This window comes from Culex quinquefasciatus, chromosome 3 (genome assembly GCF_015732765.1).
Source record: "Culex quinquefasciatus strain JHB chromosome 3, VPISU_Cqui_1.0_pri_paternal, whole genome shotgun sequence".
NCBI lineage: Eukaryota > Metazoa > Arthropoda > Insecta > Diptera > Culicidae > Culex > Culex quinquefasciatus.
The window spans coordinates 200,765,330-200,787,897 of NC_051863.1; the positions used below are offsets into that span (position 1 = coordinate 200,765,330).

The 22,568-nt window shown below is 37.0% G+C and overlaps 2 protein-coding genes across 5 annotated transcripts in view; one reads left to right on the forward strand and one right to left on the reverse strand.

Moving 5' to 3' along the window:
- LOC6032828 (rho GTPase-activating protein 68F) overlaps nt 1-20,610 on the forward strand; it is a 34,124-nt gene extending 13,514 nt beyond the window's left edge. For all 4 annotated transcript variants that reach the window (XM_038260182.1, XM_038260180.1, XM_001843314.2 and 1 more), the window contains exons 3-9: nt 6,905-7,069; nt 11,695-11,780; nt 11,862-12,007; nt 16,512-16,674; nt 18,679-18,833; nt 18,894-19,096; nt 19,163-20,610. In XM_038260182.1, the coding sequence (XP_038116110.1) occupies nt 6,905-7,069; nt 11,695-11,780; nt 11,862-12,007; nt 16,512-16,674; nt 18,679-18,833; nt 18,894-19,096; nt 19,163-19,680 (1,436 nt within the window). In that variant the 3' untranslated portion in view covers nt 19,681-20,610. The remainder of the gene's footprint in view (nt 1-6,904; nt 7,070-11,694; nt 11,781-11,861; nt 12,008-16,511; nt 16,675-18,678; nt 18,834-18,893; nt 19,097-19,162) is intronic.
- Nucleotides 7,878-9,004, reverse strand: LOC6032830 (brachyurin). Its single transcript, XM_001843313.2, has one exon. The coding sequence runs from the start codon at nt 8,981-8,983 to the stop codon at nt 8,087-8,089; it is 897 nt and encodes a 298-aa protein (XP_001843365.2). The 5' UTR covers nt 8,984-9,004; the 3' UTR covers nt 7,878-8,086.
- Nucleotides 20,611-22,568: the final 1,958 nt, after the last annotated feature.

The following is a 22,568-nucleotide window of genomic DNA, read 5'->3' on the forward strand; positions in this document are numbered from 1 at the left end:
AGAATTGATTGATGCTAATGGATTTTAAGAGAGGTGACATTTCAGCGAGGCTTCGGTAACTAGAGCAGCGAAAGTTGGACAATTTCATGCTTGTCAAATTGAACTGTTTAAAAATGTTGAATATTTTATCGAAATATGAAATAAACTGCAAAACTCACTGTCTAACAAAGAATATTTGATGATTTCTTGGTCAATCATAGTTTTCCCCCCCTCTGTCTCATAATAACTCATCAGACAATTCTTTATGCCTTTGTCTGATCCCCTTTCCGCACAAATTGCACAGTTGTTCATGTAATTAGTCTTGTTGTGCAATGTAGTTTGTTAGTTGGCTGAAAGTTAGTCTAGACTCTAGTTATACTTTGCATCGTAAAAATCGATTGTCGCGAGAATTTCAACATCTGGTTTTCATGATTTTATATCTTTGGTTTTGAGTACCTATTTGAAAGTTTTTCTTCCAAAAGTAAATTCCTACGCTTTTTTCAGTTATAGGCTCCGACGCCCTGTTGGCAACCAAATAGGCCTTCGTAGGGTTCTCCCAAGTCTAATTTTAACCCCTTAATTTTCCGTAAATTTCCACCGCCCAGTTCTACACCCCACCAAACTACAAAAAAAAAAAAAAAACAGAGGGGGTGGCAAAACTCGGAAGTAGCTTTAGGTAGAGCTCTCGCAGCGTGTTAATGGTTTGTTTTGGGTTAAGAAAAGGAGAGAAAGAAATGAGTTTCCAGCTTGTTCGCATAATTTATGCACCGGCGCCATCACTCCGTGGGTGGTGCTGCTGCTGCTGCTGATTAGTATAGTGTTACTTTATAGTACACTGCTGCTGCACCTCTATTGTGCAACTAAAAGCATCCAATACCCTAGTTACCAGTCCATTACTACCTTGGTTAAACAAGGGATTACGAGTGTTAATAAAAAAAACGAAACACACCAGCAACATCATCAACGGCAGCAGACATCACGAAACGAGCGATTATCTAATGCTGGTGAACATAATTCACCAAAGGCTCTTTCTTTCTTTCTTTCGCGGCAGTGTTGGCTGTGTCTGTTGTCGTCGCTGCCTTCAAGGCCTCAGTAGTTGCAGTTGCACTCTTTTTCTCTATCTCCTACTACCACGGTCGCCAACGCCGTTCTATGGATCCTCTATAGAGCAGTTCTCTAGGATTTCGGTCATTCGATTTTTTTTGTATTTTTTAATCCGACTGAAACTTTTTTGGTGCCTTCGGTATGCCCAAAGAAGCCATTTTGCATCATTAGTTTGTCCATATAATTTTCCATACAAATTCGGCAGCTGTCCATACAAAAATGATGTATGAAAATTCAAAAATCAGTATCTTTTGAAGGAATTTTTTGATCGATTTGGTGTCTTCGGCAAAGTTGTAGGTATGGATATGGACTACACTGGAAAAAAATAATACACGGTAAAAAAAATTTGGTGATTTTTTTATTTAACTTTTCATCACTAAAACTTGATTTACAAAAAAAAAACACTATTTTTATTTTTTTTTACTTTTTGATATGTTTTAGAAGGCATAAAATGCCAACTTTTCAGAAATTTCCAGGTTGTGCAAAAAATCACTGACCGAGTTATGAATTTTTGAATCAATACTGTTTTTTTCAAAAAATCGAAATTTTGGTCGTAAAAATTTTTCAACTTCATTTTTCGATGTAAAATCAAATTTGCAATCAAAAAGTACTTTACTGAAATTTTGATAAAGTGCACCGTTTTCAAGTTATAGCCATATTTAAGTGACTTTTTGAAAATAGTCGCAGTTTTCATTTTTAAATTAGTGCACATGTTTGCCCAGTTTTGAAAAAATATTTTTGAAAAGCTGAGAAAATTCTCTATATTTTGCTTATTTGGACTTTGTTGATACGACCTTTAGTTGCTGAGATATTGCAATGCAAAGGTTTAAAAACAGGAAAATTGATGTTTTCTAAGTTTCACCCAAACAACCCACCATTTTCTATCGTCAATATCTCAGCAACTAATGGTCCGATTTTCAATGTTAATATATGAAACATTTGTGAAATTTTCCGATCTCTTCGAAAAAATATTTTGGAATTTTCAAATCAAGACTAACATTTCACAAAGGCCAAACATTCAATATTACGCCCTTTTAAAATGTTTGTCTTGATTTGAAAATTCCAAAAATATTTTTTTCGAAAAGATCGGAAAATTTCACAATTGTTTCATATATTAACATTGAAAATCGGACCATTAGTTGCTGAGATATTTACGATAGAAAATGGTGGGTTGTTTGGGTGAAACTTAGAAAACATCAATTTTCCTGTTTTTAAACCTTTGCATTGCAATATCTCAGCAACTAAAGGTCGTATCAACATAGTCCGAATAAGCAAAATATAGAGAATTTTCTCAGCTTTTCAAAATATTTTTTCAAAACTGGGCAAACATGTGCACTAATTTAAAAATGAAAACTGCGACTATTTTCAAAAAGTCACTTAAATATGGCTATAACTTGAAAACGGTGCACTTTATCAAAATTTTAGTAAAGTACTTTTGATTGCAAATTTGATTTTACATCGAAAAATGAAGTTGAAAATTTTACGACCAAAATTTCGATTTTTGAAAAATCAGTATTGATTAAAAATTCATAACTCGGTCAGTGATTTTTGCACAACCTGGAAATTTCTGAAAAGTTGGCATTTTATGTCTTCTAAAACATATCAAAAATAAAAAATTAAAAATAGTGTTTTTTAAATCAAGTTTTAGTGATAAAAGTTAAATAAAAAATCACCAAATTTTTTTACCGTGTATTATTTTTTCCAGTGTAGTCCGTATCCATACCTACAACTTTGCCGAAGACACCAAATCGATCAAAAATTCCTTCAAAAGATACAGATTTTTGAATTTTCATACATCATTTTTGTATGGACAGCTGCCGAATTTGTATGGAAAATTATATGGACAAACTAATGATGCAAAATGGCTTCTTTGGGCATACCGAAGGCACCAAAAAAGTTTCAGCCGGATTAAAAAATACAAAAATTAAAATTGAAGAAAAAAGACCGATTTCGTAGAGAATTGCTCTATAGGTACACAAAGCCAAGTCCGTACCGTAAACTGGGGCGGTTCGGGACTACCGCATGCGTAGAGATTGTGGTTTGCAAGGCATTGACAGCAATAAATATGTAATCTATTTGTAACAACAGCTGTCCTAATTCATCTTTTTGTTCCAGATTTGTTCCAGTTGACGGTACTCGCATATTAGTAACCAGTGTATGTTATAGATAGTGAAGCAAAAATGCATTTCTCTTTCGTTGTTACGCACAGCCGTTCGTTGAACCGTCGATTAGTGTTAGTTTAAAATGTCTTAAACTAATTTATATAAAACAAATCTACATCAAGCCTTGTATGTGTTACAATATAACTTTAATACTTATAACATAGCTTGTCAGGTTAATCAGAAAGATCATTCGATTACCCATCCAAGATAGAGAGCCTATATGTAGAACCCTAATCCAAGATGGTTCAAATGATAGTTCCAGACATATATTTCTTCAACATATAGTATGGACTCTATTATCTTAAGCCTGGATTACCCGTAGTTAACAAAAAAACAATACAATAAACGTGAGTTCATTGGCCCCAAATTAGTCCAAGTTGAGTTGTGTATTGCTTGGTACCCATCTGGAATCCAAGATTTCCAGAATCGAGTCTGAGGTGTATCTGAGGTTCAAAAAAGTTAATAAATATCACTTGAATGCTCATAACTTTAGCTAGGATTGTCAGATCCTCAAAAACAATGAATTATCGGAAAGGGCTTCTGATTAGCCATCAAACGATTGGTCTAGAACATTTTTAGCACTTAAAATATTTGAGATCCAGATTAGAAAATGTGTATAGAGCAGTTCTCTAGGATTTCGGTCATTCGTTTTTTTTTGTATTTTTTAATCCGGCTGAAACTTTTTTGATGCCTTCGGTATGCCCAAAGAAGCCATTTTGCATCATTAGTTTGTCCATATAATTTTCCATACAAATTTGGCAGCTGTCCATACAAAAATGATGTATGAAAATTCAAAAATCTGTATCTTTTGAAGGAATTTTTTGATCGATTTGGTGTCTTCGGCAAAGTTGTAGTACACTGGAAAAAAATATACACGGTAAAAAAAATTGGTGATTTTTCTATTTAACTTTTTATCACTAAAACTTGATTTGCAAAAAAACACTATTTTTAATTTTTTTTTTTTTTTTTTATATGTTTTAGAGGACATAAAATGCCAACTTTTCAGAAATTTCCAGGTTGTGCAAAAAATCATTGAGCGAGTTATGAATTTTTGAATCAATACTGTTTTTTTCAAAAAATCGAAATATTGGTCGCAAAAATTTTTCAACTTCATTTTTCGATGTAAAATCAAATTTGCAATCAAAGAGTACTTTAGTGAAATTTTGATAAAGTGCAGTTTTTCAGGTTAAATCCATATTTAGGTAACTTTTTTGAAAATAGTCGCAGTTTTTCATTTTTTTAAATTAGTGCACATGTTTGCCCACTTTTGAAAACAATATTTTTGAAAAGCTGAGAAACTTAATTAAGTGCTCATAATTGTTAACTTTTAAAAGAATTGTCATAATTTCTATATCTTTGGATTATAGGAAAGGTATTGCAATAACTCTCTAAAATATATAACCTTTTTACAAGTTTCCGGACTTCAAAATCTTATTTTTAGACTAACGGGACATCCATAAACCACGTGGACACTTTTAAAAAAATTACCCCCAAAATATTAAAATTCATTGTTAGATGGAATATATATGTTTTGCAATTTAAAAATATTTCATGACGGAAAATAGGGACCATCCATAAACCACGTGGACACTTAGAGGGGGTATGGCGATTGTCCACGATCCATACAAAAAGATTTTTTTGTATGGACAATTGTCCACGAAGGGGGTAAAAGATTCCCAAAAAAGTGTCCACGTGGTTTATGGATGGTCCCATAAGTTTTTTAGTCCTTTGAAGTGTTTGACTTTAATTCGAAACAATGTTATTTAAAAGAACAGCCAATATGACGTAAGTTTTTTACACGAAAATCAAACTGAAATTTTTCGAGATACTGTCTGCTTTAAATATAGAGCTTATAAGATTTTACTGAGAATTGTGGTACGACCATATTTTTCATTTTTCTAAAAATCCTCATTTTCGACAAAAATGGGCTCTGCCCCAGAACTCTGGGGCAAAAAAGCATTTATAAGTCCTCTAAAAAATTTAAAAATATCTGAATTAAAAAAAAATGGGAATTCAACCTTTTTTCCCACAGTCCTAGTCATTACCTACAACATTGCCAATGTCACTAACTCGATCAGAAAATTTCCTCTCGAGATGCAGACTTATACAGCAATTCCCCACGAAAACAGCATGATTCGAAAAAAAAGTTCTCCGATCGGGCTCACAATTTTTTCTGGGGGTTCCTTGGCCGAAATAATTAGACCCGTATTTTTTTGGTTGGCCATTAGGGTGACCTCTGCCGTGTTAGAGTGGTCCGAAAAATCGCAATTTTCGTCATTTTTTGCAAAAGGTTAACTTTTACTACAAAACAGCAGATTTTTACTGAAACATCTTCCGATGAATTTATCATCAAGGCCAGTGGTGGTGGTAGTTTAATTTAACGGAACTTTTAAATTATTATTTTGAAATATTTTTTTTCGCATAGTGAAATTCCACTTCAGTTATAAAAAAATGCTAGAATACTGATTTGCATCCAAATTGGACCACCCTCTCAATTTTGGCACCACCTTAAAGTTTCATATCTTTTGCGAATTATGCAAAAAAAAAAAACTAAATATTTAAACTGCGATATCTTGCGAATCACCAATTCTAGAGTTTTTTTTTCGAAAAGGTCCTATAAGCTATTGTGTTTCATATGTTTATAGGACTTATTAAAAAAAATCTAGAATTTTGAAAGTTCGATCCCATATTTATGAAAATGATTCAGTTAAAATTGACGTTTTAGACGGGCTTCGATCTTGAAATTGAGCAAAAATCAATTGTAGAACCGTCATCAGGGGTGACATTAGATCTGAGGGGTGAGATTGGGTCCCCCCCGTAGACCCAGTGTCACCCTGATGACGGAACTCTTTAAAGTTTTGAAAATGTATGCTTTAATAAACGAACGAAACTTTACAATCATCAAGCCGGATCAAATTTCCACCCGCCGACGGTACGCTGTGTAAAGCCTATTTTTCACGGCATTTTGTGACGGATAGACACCGGTCGCTTGCGCTAAAGCTTTTCAGCACCATCCGTTTCAAAACGGTGTAACTGGAGTATTTTTTAAACGCACCTCTGCTGTAATAGCTTACAGACATTGTTGAACAACATAATTGTCCAAGGTGCATTGGCTGTACACGGAAAAAATCAATTTTGGAAATCGTCAACATTTGTTCATAAATTTGAAAACGGCGTGGAATAAATTAAAGTTTTTGTTGAATAAATTCCTTCGAGGTCCCCAATTTATGATCAACAATTCACGATTCCAGGAATTTTTTTTTTATTCATCTGTGCATGGAACGGTTGGACTCTGGATCGCCAAGCAGAAAGAGTTTGAAGAAGCAATAGCGATTACGAAACAGGTGCTTCTAACGGGCGCTCGCCACCCCAATCTGATTGCGATTTCTATCAATCGTTTCGGTATCCAAAAAATGCACCGCCGCCGGCGAGAGGTCGTTTGCATTGGTGGTTGTTGTTTCGCGTCTTTTTTGGGCCTGGTCAAGGTGATCTGCCTTACACGTTACCACTTGATATGCATACGGAACGGCCCACATGATGGTGACTGTTAAATGTCCGTGAAAATGATCCGTTTGGTGATTTGTTGGACCAACTCAAATTATCCTATTTCCCGTTCATTCAAAATGCTTATTTTTATTTTGTTTTAATCTTGGTTACAGGTGCCCCGATGAATCCTCCACTGGTGGACAACGGCGAGGATCCACATCCCAGCCTGTCCGACTGGCACGACTATGAGCCGAACCTGGAATTTGACGACACCGAACTGTCCCAGACGGCGCCCGAACCCGGAGGCACGGTCATTTTTGACGAGGACAATTTTTCCGGTGAGTTTATTGCTTAATCACTGTATTCTCTCTTTACTATCATTTCGACTGCGTGAGTTTATTGATAATTTAATATGTAAGTGCTTCCAAAATAAATAAAACTGTGGGGTAAACTTTACGAGAATCAATGGAACGTGCCGGCCCCTCTCTGGGTAATTGCTCCGCACATGCTTCACGATTTATATCTCTCTTTTGCAAATTTCAAATCAGTGAGAGGTTCTGACAGTTCGAAAAAAAACTACAAGGGAAATCATTTCGGCTGATGTACGTGGTGCAGTGTGGAAAGAGGGTTGAACCGAGTGCCAAATGAATTATTGGCAATTTTTATTCACTTGAAGTCGATTTTTCTACACAGCAAAAAATCGGATGGTAAAATCGCATGCAAAAGCATGCACATCACCTTCGTCAAAATAAACACTTAATATTACACACTGCATGTACAATTTTTGTAAACACAAAAAAAAGTTGCAACCGACGGGATTCAAACCCAGCACCAACAGTACGGACTGGCGCCTTAGCCCGCTCGGCCATCAGACCGATGAAGAACGGAAAGGATAAACGCATATATGAGCTTGACATTTCGGTCAAGTAGGTTTCCCATACTGATAGGCTACATATTTCAGGGTGTAAAATCACATAAAACTGCATAAAATAATGCAATATTTATTTTACACCCAGGCCTTTCACACGCAGCTAGATTACTATTTTTTTAGCTGTGATACTTGTTGAGTGCACTGAAGCGCGATATATTGGTATAATGCGACACAAGGAAAGAACAATTTCATGTAATGATTTTGCGACGATTTTTTTCAGTTTGGGAATAACAAAAATAAGAAGAATATCTACAAATTGCAACAACTACCGTCGTCGGTGGTGACATTTAGTCCGGAGGTGATATTGAGTCATACAAATTTCTGCAAATTTGAATAACACAATCTCACCCCCTGACTAATGGTCACCCCTGGGCGAACTTTTATTTTCAAATCACCAATTCATGGCACCCCCAAAAAATGTTTCTCACTGTCTCAGCACCACATCCGAGTTCTCGCCGATCCATTCCAGGTAGTGAGTAACGCGTACAAAGCCAGACGGCATACCGGAGGCACATCCGGTGCCGTGGACAAACGATGCAATGCCAACCTGCAGGCTGCGTCCATTTTCCGTTATTGCAAGAGGACCGCCCGAGTCACCGTTGCATCCGGAACGTCCACCGGCACCGGACAGACAGATGTTTTGCGCCTGAACCAGAATTGAATTCCAAGCTGCCTGACAGTCGGCGTTCGTCAGAATCGGATTGCTCGCGTACATGACCACATCGGATGCCGGAGAACCGTCCTCATCGGACGTACGTCCAAATCCCGATATGGTACCCTGAAGACCGGCAAAGGTTCGACTGTCGGACAGGGCTGGCAAATCGATCGGCTGCACAAACTCGCTGAAGACCGCAGGATTGGCCAGTCGAATCGTGGCAATATCATTCCTCAGCAAGGTCGCAATGTAGCTGGGGTGAATGTGAACCGAAGCAAACTCGATTCGCTGCTGGTGTGGTTCTTCCTGCTGACGGTTGTGCGCCCCAAGAATCGCCATGCCGTGTGTAGCCACAGTTCCAATTTGGACACAATGGGCGGCCGTTAGGACAAAGTTTTGCGTCAACACCGTTCCACCGCACAATCCAGAGTTGTCTCCCTCGAAGAAGCTAAGCACCAGCGCCTGGTACGGGAACTGACCCGGACGAGCCTCGGCGCCGTTCACAACTCTTATCTCCGGGCTGATGGACAGTCGTCGCAGCATCTGCAGCTGTGGATCCAACTGAGCCCAGAAGACATCCAACTCTTCGATGCGTTTCACGGTGGACAGGTCACCGGAGGCACTGGTCAAAGCCAGGCAACAAGCGAGTAGAAACAAAATTTTCATTTCAAAGCCGTTGTTACTGAAATGGTATCGTAAACTGACCTCAACGAATTTCAAGTCGGTTTATTTATACTGATTGGATGAATGACTTTTTTTTGGGAAAACTCTCTGGAAAACCAAATCCTCTGCCGCTCTGCGTGATATTGATAAGGTGTCACATTGCATCAGCATGTTCGATAACGCTCCTACACCACGCACGGAAGTCAAATCATTGGTGGGAAGTTTCAGTTCAATGCTGGCTGAGATTGGTGTTGTAGTTTTTTTGTTTGGATGAATGCATTCTGAAAATTTAAAATTACTCTATATTTTTTTATAAGGTGCATCGTTTCCTCCTTTTATGCATTTTCAGGTTAAAATGTTTGAGCAATCTTTTTTTTCGCAATTTTAAAATATAAGTACAAGTCTTGCAACCGTTGGTCACAGTTCTTGAACGAACCTTACACCGTGTAACTTACACGACACAAGCAGTGAAAGGTTATCCGTACCGCTGCAAACACGCAGATCCTGACAGCGCTAGGTCAGGACTGCACGAAAAGTGGGAGGAAAAAAGGGGCCAAAATGATCAAAATAACCAGAATGACCAAAATGACAAAAACGTCAAAAATGATCAAAATTACCAGAATGACCAAACGACCAGAATGACCAAACGACCAAAATGATCAAATAGACCAAAATGTCAAAAACGACAAAAATGACAAAAATGACAAATTCGACCAAAATGATCAAATTTACCAGAATGACCAAAACGACAAAAATTATCAAAATGATCAAAATTACCAGAATGACCAAACGACCAAAATGACCCAAATGACAAAAACGATCAAAAAGACCAAAATGTCAAATACGCCTAAAACGACAAAAACGATCAAATTGTCAAAAACGACAAAAATTATCAAAATTACCAGAATGCCCAAAATTACAAAAACGACAAAAATGATCAAAATTACCAGAATAACCAAATGACCAAAATGATCAAATATAACAAAATGTCAAAAACGCCAAAAATGACAAAAACGACCAAATTGTCAAAAACGACAAAAATGACAAAAACGATCAAAATTATCAAAAAGACCAAAATGTCAAAAACGTCTAAAACGACCAAATTGTCAAAAACGACAAAAACGACCAAAATGATCAAAATTACCAGAATGACCAAACAACCAATGTTCGCCCCGATCAGCTAGCTCCCTACGTTGTGTCTCTCTGGCCGGCTGGTAAAGCACACAAGTTGCCTCAGCAACTACGAAGAACAGCGAAGACGACGACGAAACACCATTCGGAGGACGATACAATAAATCAAACACACGGCGATTTCTTCTGCCGAGGAGACATCCAATCTCCACGGCGGTCAAAACACAAGAGAACGTTTATTCACAATATTACAATACAAGTAGTCAAAACAATAACAATAACAAACAAATGTCACTCTGACACTAGACTTCGTGTTCACCCCCCCGTACGACGGGGGGTGACTAAAAATACCTAATTATAGGGTCCGCGACCCAACAACCAACATGATCAAATAGACCAAAATGTCAAAAACGCCAAAAATTACAAAAACGACAAAAACGATCAAAATGATCAAAATTACTAGAATGACCAAAATGGCAAAAATGATCAAAATTACCAGAATGACCAAACGACCCAAAATGACAAAAACGATCAAAATTATCAAAAAGACCAAAATGTCAAAAACGCCAAAAATGACAAAAACGACAAAAACGATCAAAATGATCAAAATTACTAGAATGACCAAAATGACAACAACGACAAAAATGATCAAAATTACCAGAATGACCAAACGACCCAAATGACAAAAACGATCAAAATTATCAAAAATGTCAAAAACGACAAAAACGACCAAATTGCCAAAAACGACAAAAACGACCAAAATGATCAAAATTACCAGAATGCCCAAAATTACAAAAATGATCAAATAGACCAAAATGTCAAAACGCCAAAAATGACAAAAACGACCAAATTGTCAAAAACGACAAAAATGACAAAAACGATCAAAATTACCAGATTGAGCAAAATTACAAAAATCGACCAAAATTACAAAAATGATCAAAATGATCAAATAGGCCAAAATGTCAAAAACGACAAAAGTTACAAAAACAACCAAAAGGACAATAATTACCAAAATGACAAAAACGATCAAAATTATCAAAAATGTCAAAAACGACAAAAACGACCAAATTGCCAAAAACGACAAAAACGACAAAAACGACCAAAATGATCAAAATTACCAAAATGCCCAAAATTACAAAAACGATCAAATAGACCAAAATGTCAAAACGCCAAAAATGACAAAAACCACCAAATTGTCAAAAACGACAAAAATGACAAAAACGATCAAAATTACCAGAATGAGCAAAATTACAAAAATCGACCAAAATTACAAAAACGATCAAAATGATCAAATAGGCCAAAATGTCAAAAACGACAAAAGTTACAAAAACAACCAAAAGAACAATAATTACCAAAATGACAAAAACGATCAAAATGACAATAATGAATATGTGTTCGACAAGGCTTGTCTGTCATTTGTTGATATATCAGTACCTTTTTGTTTGTATAAGTAGTAAATACACTGCCCAGAAAAAAGCTCAAGTTACCGTACAACATCATACGATATACCTCAACAGTGTTATCGCTCGGTAACTCAGTACCAACCAGTTGTAACCCTTTTTTTCTCATTCTTCCATCGACAGGCGAGTTCGACGTGGTGTCCGAGGACGAAATCATCAAAACCACCCTCGATCCGGACAATTACGAAGAGCAGCTGAAAATGGTGGAGGTAAGTTCTGGTCAGACCAATGTCAACCAAGTGTGTCGTTCTAACCACAATCTCTCCACTCTTTTCGCTCGCCACTTGTAGCCCGACGAGAACGCCATCCGGAAAGAGTTCAAACGGCGAAAATTCATCGAGTTTATCGGCACAGACAAGCACGGCCAGCCCATAATTGCCATCTACGCGTGCAGTTTGCCGGAACGGAAAGATCTCAACACGAACATCTTTATCGAGTGAGTCACCGCCAACCATTAACCAAGCGATGCGTCTTTTTTTTTTTTTTGCTTAGTGTGTTGTTGTTTTCTGTTATCATCGTCACTTACACACTACCTACATATACCCACAATTCTGTGAGAGTTCATTAGTGGTGGACTGAGTGTGTGATTTGCTGCGTTGTTGCTTTTTTGTTGACACTCAAATCTTGGACCAAACCCAAGTCAGATGTTTGCGCTAATAACTGTGCAAATAACAGGAATCTTTTTTCCCTTTTAATCAACCGTTTTGGCTTCACTCAAGTTATATTTATTTGAAGTCATTATATCATTCCTCGACACATTATACCTCTATGGTGATGAACTGTTCTGTGCGATCAGTAACTATTAATCCGTTTAGTTACTTTCTTCGAATCTGTACTACGCATTAATCGCAACAGCTGGAAGTAAAAAACAAGTATCATAAATCCTTCGTTCATATATCGCTCGCCGGCGGCGTTGATTCCCGCGCAAACAGAAACACGATCCGGGGAATATCCCGCGCTCGTAATCCCAAATTCGCAGTAACGTTCGGCACACGCCAGATGTCCCTTCCCGTTAGTCTTGACCCCGTTTCCCTCTAACCAAACGCGATTGCGTCAGAACCTATACTGTCAGTCAGTCAGTCAGTCAGCCGCTTGTCCCTTGGCGTTGAATCTGCCTCAATTCTGCGAAGCACGGTTGGCCTGCGAATTTCCAGAGTAAAACAGAACCAACTCATTGCGTTGTATGTCCTGTGTTGACCGCCGCCGCCGACAGTTTCGTGGGAAATTGTTCGACTTCCTCGGAAAAAAGGTAAACAAACGGCCACTCGGTCAAGTCCGCCCGGTTGGGTGCGTTAGTCGCACCTTTTTTTCTTGGCCTCCTTCCCTACTACCGATGGATCTATCCCTCTTGAGTGGTTTAAAAGAGCGAACTTTCGTCACTTGCGCAATCAGATTAAAATAAACGCATCTAGCGAGAGTGTACCGCGGTGGGGTTAAAGTGTTCTTCATTTACATTATTTCGAAAATTGGATTTCTTCTATACAAGTTCTTACAAAAAATGCTCCAAGATGTGTTTCGCCTGTAAATATCTAATCAAACATTGATGCAGCTAGTTCAGGGAAAGCCCCCTGGAAGAACGCCCCATGCTCGTTCTTGTAATATAACTTGCAGAGATTCTTCGAACGAAACACATTTCACAGAATCTACTGGGGAGGAAGGATGCGTGGACATACCGTACCAAAAGTTTTCATTGATGGAGTGTAGTGTGTAGAGGGAAGTTTAGGGTAAAGAGCAAAAGTCCATCCATAAACCACGTGGACACTTTTTTGGGAATCTCTTAGACCCCCCCCCCCTCCCCTCGTGGACAATTGTTCATACATAAAAATGTTTTGTATGGATCGTGAACAATCGTTATAACTTAAACGAGCCCAAACATTCTAAATATAATTATAACCGCAGAAAAAATCATTTCAAATTAGTATCAGTTGATGCATTTTTTTGTTTAAATTATATTTTATGATAAAAATAGCAATATTGAAGCGTTATAATGAGACTTAAAAGTTGTTTTTATTTGTTAAAATATAGTCTAGACTTGATTACACAAAGGCTTTGGAAAAGTTCCACTTCGGATAATAGAATCACGAAAAAACTTTTTTTTTAATTATCTTTTTTTATTACTGAGTTTCAATACGACTGCTAAACTACACTGAAGTGATTCAGAATTAATTTTGGCTAAAATGGGGTCACAGAACTCGAATTTATTATAATTAATACAGAAATTTTACTTTTGTTCATGCTTTCATTATCCAAAGTCCCATACAAACCTCCGGATTATCGATAATTGAGGCTTCGGATTAGAGGGTGACGAGCGGGACCTCTCGATTCCCGGGAAATTCGGTCGAGGCTTCCGGGAAATTTTTAACATATAAACATCCAAGTAAAATTTTATAAACATATAATCAGAAAAACATTAAAAAAAAATCAAAATTATTTAGAACATTGAATGTTCAATGTTCGATGTTCGAGTTCGTATAAACCAATGCTTCTCTCATATTCTTAATCAGAAAGTGTAAATTTTAACTTGTAAAAAATTCCAATAACTATTATTGAGAGAAGCCAAAAAAAAATGTTTACCCCAAAAATTACCTTTAAAATTTTAAGCAGTTACACCTAGAAATGATATCAAATGTTCAAATATGTAATTATTTCTAAGAGGAAATAGCTTTTTCAAGTTAAGTTCGATTTCCATATCATCTCTCGAGCATATCAATCTTCATAATCTAATTTTTTGGGATTATTTGGGTTTTCCTGATAACCGAAATATTTCTTCAATGAATATTTACAGCTAACCTGAAAAATTACATTAAAAAACAGTTTAAATTTGTTAATTTGAGTCGTTGTTTATCATATTGCCGAATTCCCGATACTGGAAAATATTATATAAGCTGTAGAAGCTGTATAAGTTATTTTTTTTTTACAAATATCTAATAACAAGTTTGTGCAAATTTTGAAAAATCACTAAGTGCGAAGTAAGATTCGTGAATATTTTAAACTACAATTTCGAGCCTTAAAATGCTCAAGAAACGATTTTTTATTTGCAGATTAAGAAAAAAACAAAAGGTTTTTGAGTTTTCAAAAAGCCGTAAGAGCCACCGTGACCTCCGACACTAAAATTCGTTTTTCTCCAAATTGTATCAAAATTTCATTCATTTTTAGTTTGGGGCACTTGAAAGACGTGTAGATGAACAATCTAAAGCATTTTTGAAATTGTTTTTTTTTGTGTAAATATGTCGAATACCGATGCAAAGATGGCTCTTACTTCTTTTTGGAAACTAAGCCGAGTTATTTAGTTCCTCAAAATAATTATGCTACTGAAATTAACGTTTCATAGAATTAGTATGAATTAATTCTAAAATTCTGTTGGTAAATCCGATTAATGCAATGTTTTGACGAAGCTCAGCGTGGTCTGAACAAGATATTCGCATTCGCATGGAAATGGTGATCTTAGCGGGTTGCAGACTGGATTTCGTCATGTATATGTGATGATTGTCCAGCCCAAGTTGCTTAGAAATTGATTAGAGGGAATTAAAACCAATTCTACCAGAACAGGACAGGCAGCACCATAAAAGCCATCCATTGCCGGCCGCTCCCATCTCCACCATTCACCGGGAGAGGAATAAGGATTAGGAGCACGGAAAGTATTGATGCTGAACTTACCTAGAAAAAGGTAGCGAAATCGCAGGCTCTTTTTCCCAACCTTATTGTGGAACTCGATCAAACTGACTGGAACTTTGATCAAATTTAATCGAATTTAAACAAGAAGGATGCGCAAGTGTCGCGTGATGTTGGTAGTTGTGAAAGGTTAAGGTCTGGGAGTCGCCCTAAGCAAGCGATACGACCATGGTCTGAACATGCTATTTTAGATAAAATTAGGAATGAAAAATTACCAATCGGCTTTTAACTTTTCTAGGGTTGTTTTTCCACACAGTAAATTTATCAAATAGCTGTAATTTAGAACGGATATATCGGGCTCGAAAATTACAACTATTTGATAGAGTTGGTAAATTTTTAACTGTCCATTTGGGGCCCCAAAACTATGAAAAACCTTTTTTTTGCTAAATCAAGAAACGAAAAATCAGTCCTCAGAATGTGGGTGTTTAAGATAGACCAGTTCTGTCATTTTCTTTCCATAAAACGTCAAAAAGTCAATACTTGACATGTGAAAAAAAAAATTAGCGCGCACAATTGACGTCTCAGACACGTGCCGTTGTGGCCCTTCATACTGAGGCACCTAATTAACGTTCTTGCTATAAACAATGGGATGACCAAAATTTATCAGAAAATGCAAGTTTATCTTTAAAATTTCGCAAAATCCCATCAACACAAAACGATACATAATACTGCAATCGTTAAAAATGTTTGGATGGCAAAGTTTTATTTTCCAGCTAAATTTCCAAACATCCCCACCGCGTGTTCAAAAGATGCGCCAAAAGCAACAGCCAGCCGCGCCAGCATCTCTCGTGAAAAAGGTACACCTTCCGTCTGGCTCAACCACAGACACGGCATGGGGTCGGGTCAGGTTTTCCCCGTTTTTCACGAGAGTTTCGTGCTTGTGTGTGGTGTGTTCTTTCCTCTCCCATTTGCCACCTTCGCCTTCTTCTTGAGCGCTCTGAACTGGTTCGTGATTTTCTCTCCCACCGAGATCTCAAATCTCGGCAGAATGGTTTTTGAAGTCGTGCCGCGAGGATCGCGCGAGGAAAATTAAGCGCCGTGATAGGTCGTGTGTGATGTACTTACGCAAAAGTTGATTAACAGTTCATATTATGCCAAATATAAGAGTGGTGATTCAGAGTACCTGACTTTTTTTTTGGAGGATACATTTTGTGATGCTTAGTGTTTAAGTTAAAATTAAGGTGTGATTAAGTTTTTATTCAACATGGGTACAGGAGTAGTTTTACTGAAATGTGTGTTTTGTTTTCTTTTCTTCCAACAATAAATAGTTTTATCATCAAATCGATGGAAGAATTTGTCCAGAACGATTACATTATCGCGTACTTTCACCAAGGCATGAAGGATAACAACAAGCCGTCGTTGCAGTTTTTGTGGAACTCTTATAAGGAGCTGGATCGGAGTTTCAAAAAGAACCTGAAGAAGCTGTATGTGGTAAGTAAAGCAATACTGATTGTGAACGCGTTTGACAGCGCGTGAAACTTTTTCAAGATTTGAGATTGTGTTACTCTTTGTACCGAGATTGTTGTGTTTTAAATCAAACATATGAAATTATTTTAACTGCAAATTAGTTGACACACGTCACCACAAGTGAAAGTAATAAAAATACAATCTTTATTATGGATAAATGGTAAAATGAGTTCCTCAATATATGTAGCAGAATTAAATCATGTGTTTAAAAAAAATTAATTTGCTTTGTCAATGTTTTGAAAAATTTCATTTTTTGTTCGTTAGCAAAAGTTGAAAATTACACAAATTTACATCATTAGATTTTCATAGAATGTTACATACAATTTTGCGGAATGATCATACTTAATGAGGGTTGTTAATATTCGAAAATCTGTATTTTGAGAGGGGAATTTCTGATAGATATAGCGTTTTCGGAAAGGTTGTAGTATTATTAGAACTTTTGCAGAAACAATTGCTGCATACTTATTTTTACATAAAATATAGAAAATGTTTGAAAAAACACAGCCAAAACTTACCCCAGGATACAAATATTTCCAGTGTTTTTAATGGTCTAAAATTGGCTGAAAATTTTATTTTTGACGAATTTTTAGATCGAAACCCATCTAGAGGGCTAAATAGAAACTGTACCTTAGAAAAAAAAATAAAATAGCAAGGTCACTTTCGATTGCAAATTTCATTTAGAATCTTAAACTAAACTTAAAAATTTACTGAACGTTCTTTGTTGTTGATTTTATTAGGGGAACTTCAACCCTATGGTTCATTCGCTCCCGTCGGTAAAAATTAAGTAAAGGACTTTGTTTATATTTTCCAAAGATGATCATTTTAAAAAAAAATCATAGATCAGGTCCTTTTCTCAAGCGCAAAAACTGCCTTTTTTGATTCACCATAATTAAAAAAAAATGCGATAGATAAAAAACAATTTTGGGAATATAAATTTAAGTGATAACAGGTGAAATAAAAAAATCGGAAAAAATCTTTTACTGGAAACAAATTTTCGAATATTCTCATACCCATTACGAAAAACTAGACAGCGAAATTTTATGAAGATTTTCATGGATAACAAAAGGGTTTAATCCTTTTCAAATTGGTATTGTTAACCTTTATATCACTAGTTGAATTCCCAACATCCGTATTTTTAGATTTTCGAAATATTTTGACATGTTTATGAGGACCAAAAAGAGCATCTTTTGAGCCAATGAGAAGTTGGGAAGAAATTATAACGCGGAATTATGACTTTAAAAAAAATCATAATTCAAAACAATAAATATTAACGAATTTTAATCAGCAACTTTATTTTTTTTTATGCAAAATCAATTAGGCAATGAAAAATTACTTCATTTGTTTTTCAATTTTTTTTTTGCAGAGATCAGAACGTGCCCTTAACCATTCTTTTGCACAAGGTTTCCTTTAAACACATACTGCATCAACAACTCACCCTTGCTCTGAGTCAGTAAGAGCAACACGCTGGAACACGCACTTCATGCTGTTTCTTGGGGAATCTCTGTTTAAAGCTGCAGTCGTAGCTAACTGGCTACGATGTTCGCTTTGTAAGATAATTGTCCTGAGTTTGATTCCCATATCTGCTCCCATCGATGCAATATTCTGGACTCAATGAATTCTGAGAAATGAATTGAAATTGATGAGCTCACAGTGGGTTTCGATCCCCTGTCTTAAAGATTGGTACGCAAAAACGCTTTCCACATGACCGGTTGACCGATTGAAGGTGTCAACTATTAACTACTTAAAAATAGGTATTTCGCAAAACAGGTATGAAAAAATGTAGAATTATTTTACGGGAAATAGTACTTTGTGGAAAATGATTTCATGGGAAATGCCGTGCAGTCATTTAGATGCATTTCTAAAAATATGATGTTCCTTCTGTTAACAAAACTTGAATTGAATTTTCATTTTGCGCGATTTGTTGAATGCAGTTGGCGTAAGGATTTTCATTATTTTAAAATTTCCCAGGTCCACCCAACCACATTCATCAAGATGGTGTGGTTCTTCTTCAAGCCGGTCATCAGCGAAAAGTTCAAAAGCAAGCTCATCTACACTTCCAGCCTGGACGAGCTGAAGCAGTCGTTGGGTTTAAACACGCTCAAGGTGCCGGACACTGTGCGAGAGTGAGTAGAGGAGGTACCAAACGTCTACGTGATTTATACTAATCGCTCGCTCGATTACAGATTCGACGAGAAGATCAACAACAGCTCGCGGTACACGCTGCGGGGCAGCAAGACTAGTCTGAAGGCGAGCCGCTCGTCGGAACACATCCCCCGGACGCATCAGTTTGGCGTGACGCTCCGGTTCATCATCGAGAACAGCGCCTGCCTCAACTGCATTCCACCGATCGTGCGCAAGTGCGTCGATCATCTGTCGCTGTCGGACGGTGAGGCGGTCATACCGGTTTAAGGGAGGGCTTTTTTTCTAATTGGGTTCATTTTTTTTTTTGCAGTAATCGACACCGAGGGTATCTTCCGGCGGTCGGGCAACTACAACCGGATAAAGGAGCTCCGCGAGAAGATCAACCAGGGCGACGGCGAGGTGAACCTGATGAATGAGGACACTCACGTGGTCGCCGCCCTGCTCAAGACGTTCCTGCGCGAGCTGGAGGAACCGCTGCTGACGTACGAGCTGTACGACGACATTGTCCAGTTTGCCGAGTGGACCACCGAGGAGCAGCGATCGCGGAACGTCAAGCAGATTCTGCGCGAAAAGCTGCCGGAGGAAAACTACGAACTGTTCAAGTACATCGTCGAGTTCCTCGGTAAGATTATGGAGCGAAAAGATTTCAACAAAATGACCTCGTCCAACCTGGCCATCGTGTTCGGCCCGAACCTGGTCTGGCCCAAACAGGCGCAGATGTCGCTGGACGAAATCGGTCCGATCAACGCGTTCATCGATTACGTGCTGCAGAACCAGGACGACATCTACTTTGTCGATATCAACAAAAAGGACGGCGCCTACGATTAACAGCGGCTGATCTAAGTTTAGTTGAGTTGCATTTCGTTTCGTTTCCCCCACGTCTCTTGAGAAGTGAGCACAAGTTGTTTTTAATTGTAGACTATTTTAGGGCAGCGATTGAAGCGCGCGCGCACCCCGGATAGGGACTATCATCTGTGTAAAGTAGGAGTAAAGTAAAAAACAAAACAAAAACATTCTTTCAACCGCTAGTGAGATAAGCAAACGTGAGGTTTAAGCCAGTTGGCGTCCGTGTAGATAAATGTGAGCGCGAGCAGCAGATTTTAATACCCCCTTCTTCAAAAGTACGATTGTTGAGTTGAGTGTGTGCGTGTGTGTAGAGATGTCATTTGAACCTACGATAATAGTCATTACTGCAGTAAATCATTGTTAATACTTTTTGAATAATTTATACGATTAAGACAAGAATAATGAATGTGGAATGTGCACAAATAAAATGAATAAAAGAGCGAGCGAAACCAAAGAGCGAGTGTGCGTAAGAAAATCTCAGGCATTTCCAGGAGGTTCTGGCGTGCCAAAAATGAGCATTTCACCCCTCCCAAATCAGAAGTCTGTGGAGCAAACCAATATCAAAACCCGTCTGCATGCTCTTGAGTCCGGTAAATAAATTAACAAACAAAAAAAAAGTCATGTTTTAACCTCTCACAGTCTACTACGATAACTAATCAACCAACCAGTTCTACTTGGAGCAAGTTTTAGCCACTAGACGACACTGAAAGGCAACCATATGGATGGATGGGTAGCAAAAGGTATTGTTCTGTACAGTGAACGAACGCTTGTTAGGATGAGTTGAAGTTTGGCACTCGTGTCGTTAGAGTTTACTGGAAGGATGATGTTTGATTTCCACGGTTCCGAAGGGCCATGTACAGAGAGATTAGTGCTAATATGGAAAATAAACGATAACGGGAAATTAGTGAATAATTAGGTCGATTCTATCATTTATGATGACCAACACAACTCGAAATTTTTGAAGTTGATGACGCTTCAGTTTTGTCAAGGTATGTTACATTTTGGTTTCCTGAACATGATCCAATCGACAGAACTGATATTTAGTAAATTTCTTGCCAGAGCAGGGTATTGAATCATCTAGGCACCCTTACACATCTCTGTAAAAAAATTGATTGTCTCAATTGGTTGAGTTATGGCCGAAATCCAGCGAGTTGAAGTAGTCTATAACTTATTCATTTTGCTTTCGCGCCTCAGGTGTTTCCGAAAACTCTAGTCGTTGTGTCAATAAGGCGCTGCCTTCCGTTTCAATTTTAAAAAAAAATATTTAAGAATTAAAAACTTTAATATATAAAAAACAAAAATTCATGAAAATCTATGAAAAAATCATGAATTTCAAAAATCAAAATCATCAGTTAAAATTTTTTAAGACTTCTGGAGTTTTTTTTAAAGGTCCAATAAACCAAATTTGCATTTTTTGCTTTTTGGGTGTTTTTTAATAACCCTGACTCAAGGCGGTTTCAAAAACACCCAAAAAGCAAAAATTGGAAATTTGGTTTATTGGACCTTAAAAAAAACTCCAGACTTGAAGTTTGAAAATTTAAGATTTTTTAAATTCTTAAATTGAATATATTCCGTTTTGTTATTCTCTATCGATTAATTTTATTATTGTTTTGAGTTTAGGAAACTTTTTTTTCAAATTCTCTTTTGCTGGTACAATTATTTTTAAAAGTTTTTGTAAAAGCTGCATTTATCATACACGGGAGCGAATGACCAACAACAGCATTTGGCATGCTATTGATTAGAGATGGGCAAAAACGGAGCGTGCCGCTCAAAGAGCCGGTTCTCTAAAAAGAGCGAACGAACCATGGCTCACAAAAAAGAACGGCGTTTTTTTTTAAACTCCGGTCTTTTGAAAGAACCGTTCCAAGATAGAATGATTTTTAAACTTGTGTCTATTTTCTAGTTTATAAATATAATAATTTGCTGAATTAAATAAAATTTTGTTTTAGAAAATTGAAATTTATCAATGTTTGTAAATTAATTGATCCAAAATTGTTCGACGGTGTACTTTTTCAAGTACTTTAGGGTAAACAATGACAGGATTAGAGGCGCTATTTCCAGACATGGTAAGAGCTGAATCGACATATTTCGTTGCTACTTTCTCATCAGTATATCTATGCCTCTGTGCTCTCTTATGCTAACAGGATAGGAATCTAAGCAAGCTCACTACAAGAGAGCACAGAGGCATCAATATATTGAAAGGCCCTAAATAGTATTCATGCCTACATTTGTGGTGTTAAATGTTTTCAAACCCATATCATCACGGTCCTAGTTTATCTTTGAAATTCCAAAATGAATGATTTTCTTATCAACATAAACAAATTTTTGATTGTGCAACTGATCGTAAGGCGTCATCCATAAAGTATGTCACGCTCTAGGGGGTCTGAGAAAGTGTGACATTGCGTGTTATAAGTATAGGGAAAGCATGACAAAGGGGGGGGGGTAAATTTTGGCTGATTTTAGCGTGACGAACTTTATGGATGAAGCCTAAAGATACATTAAAGTTTTACCCGAATACAAATTTCAGCATTTCAAATTGCCTAAATAATAAATTTTCACCAAAAAAAATCCATGAAAAAAATCAAATCCCCTTGCCCAATTTTACTTTACCATTTAGAAATTTTTTATTATATCAGAATCAGTATAAAAGAGTTCGCAGATTAAATATTTTCTTCAAATAATTTTAGCAAAAATAAACGCAGTTTCGTAAGATTAAAAGCAAATTTCCTTCAAAATCTTAGATTTCAAATTTGATCCCATCCAATTGTTCTAACGTGTAGGTTCGAGTAGAAATCTCGAAATAGAGACCGCCAAGACCTAAGGGTTTCTAGCGAATCTTCTCATTTTTAGTTTTGCTTCCAATAATTTAT

Coding starts and splice junctions, on each gene's coding strand:
- LOC6032830 (XM_001843313.2), bottom strand. CDS start 8,983: ATGAAAATTTTGTTTCTACTCGCTTGTTGCCTGGCTTTGACCAGTGCC.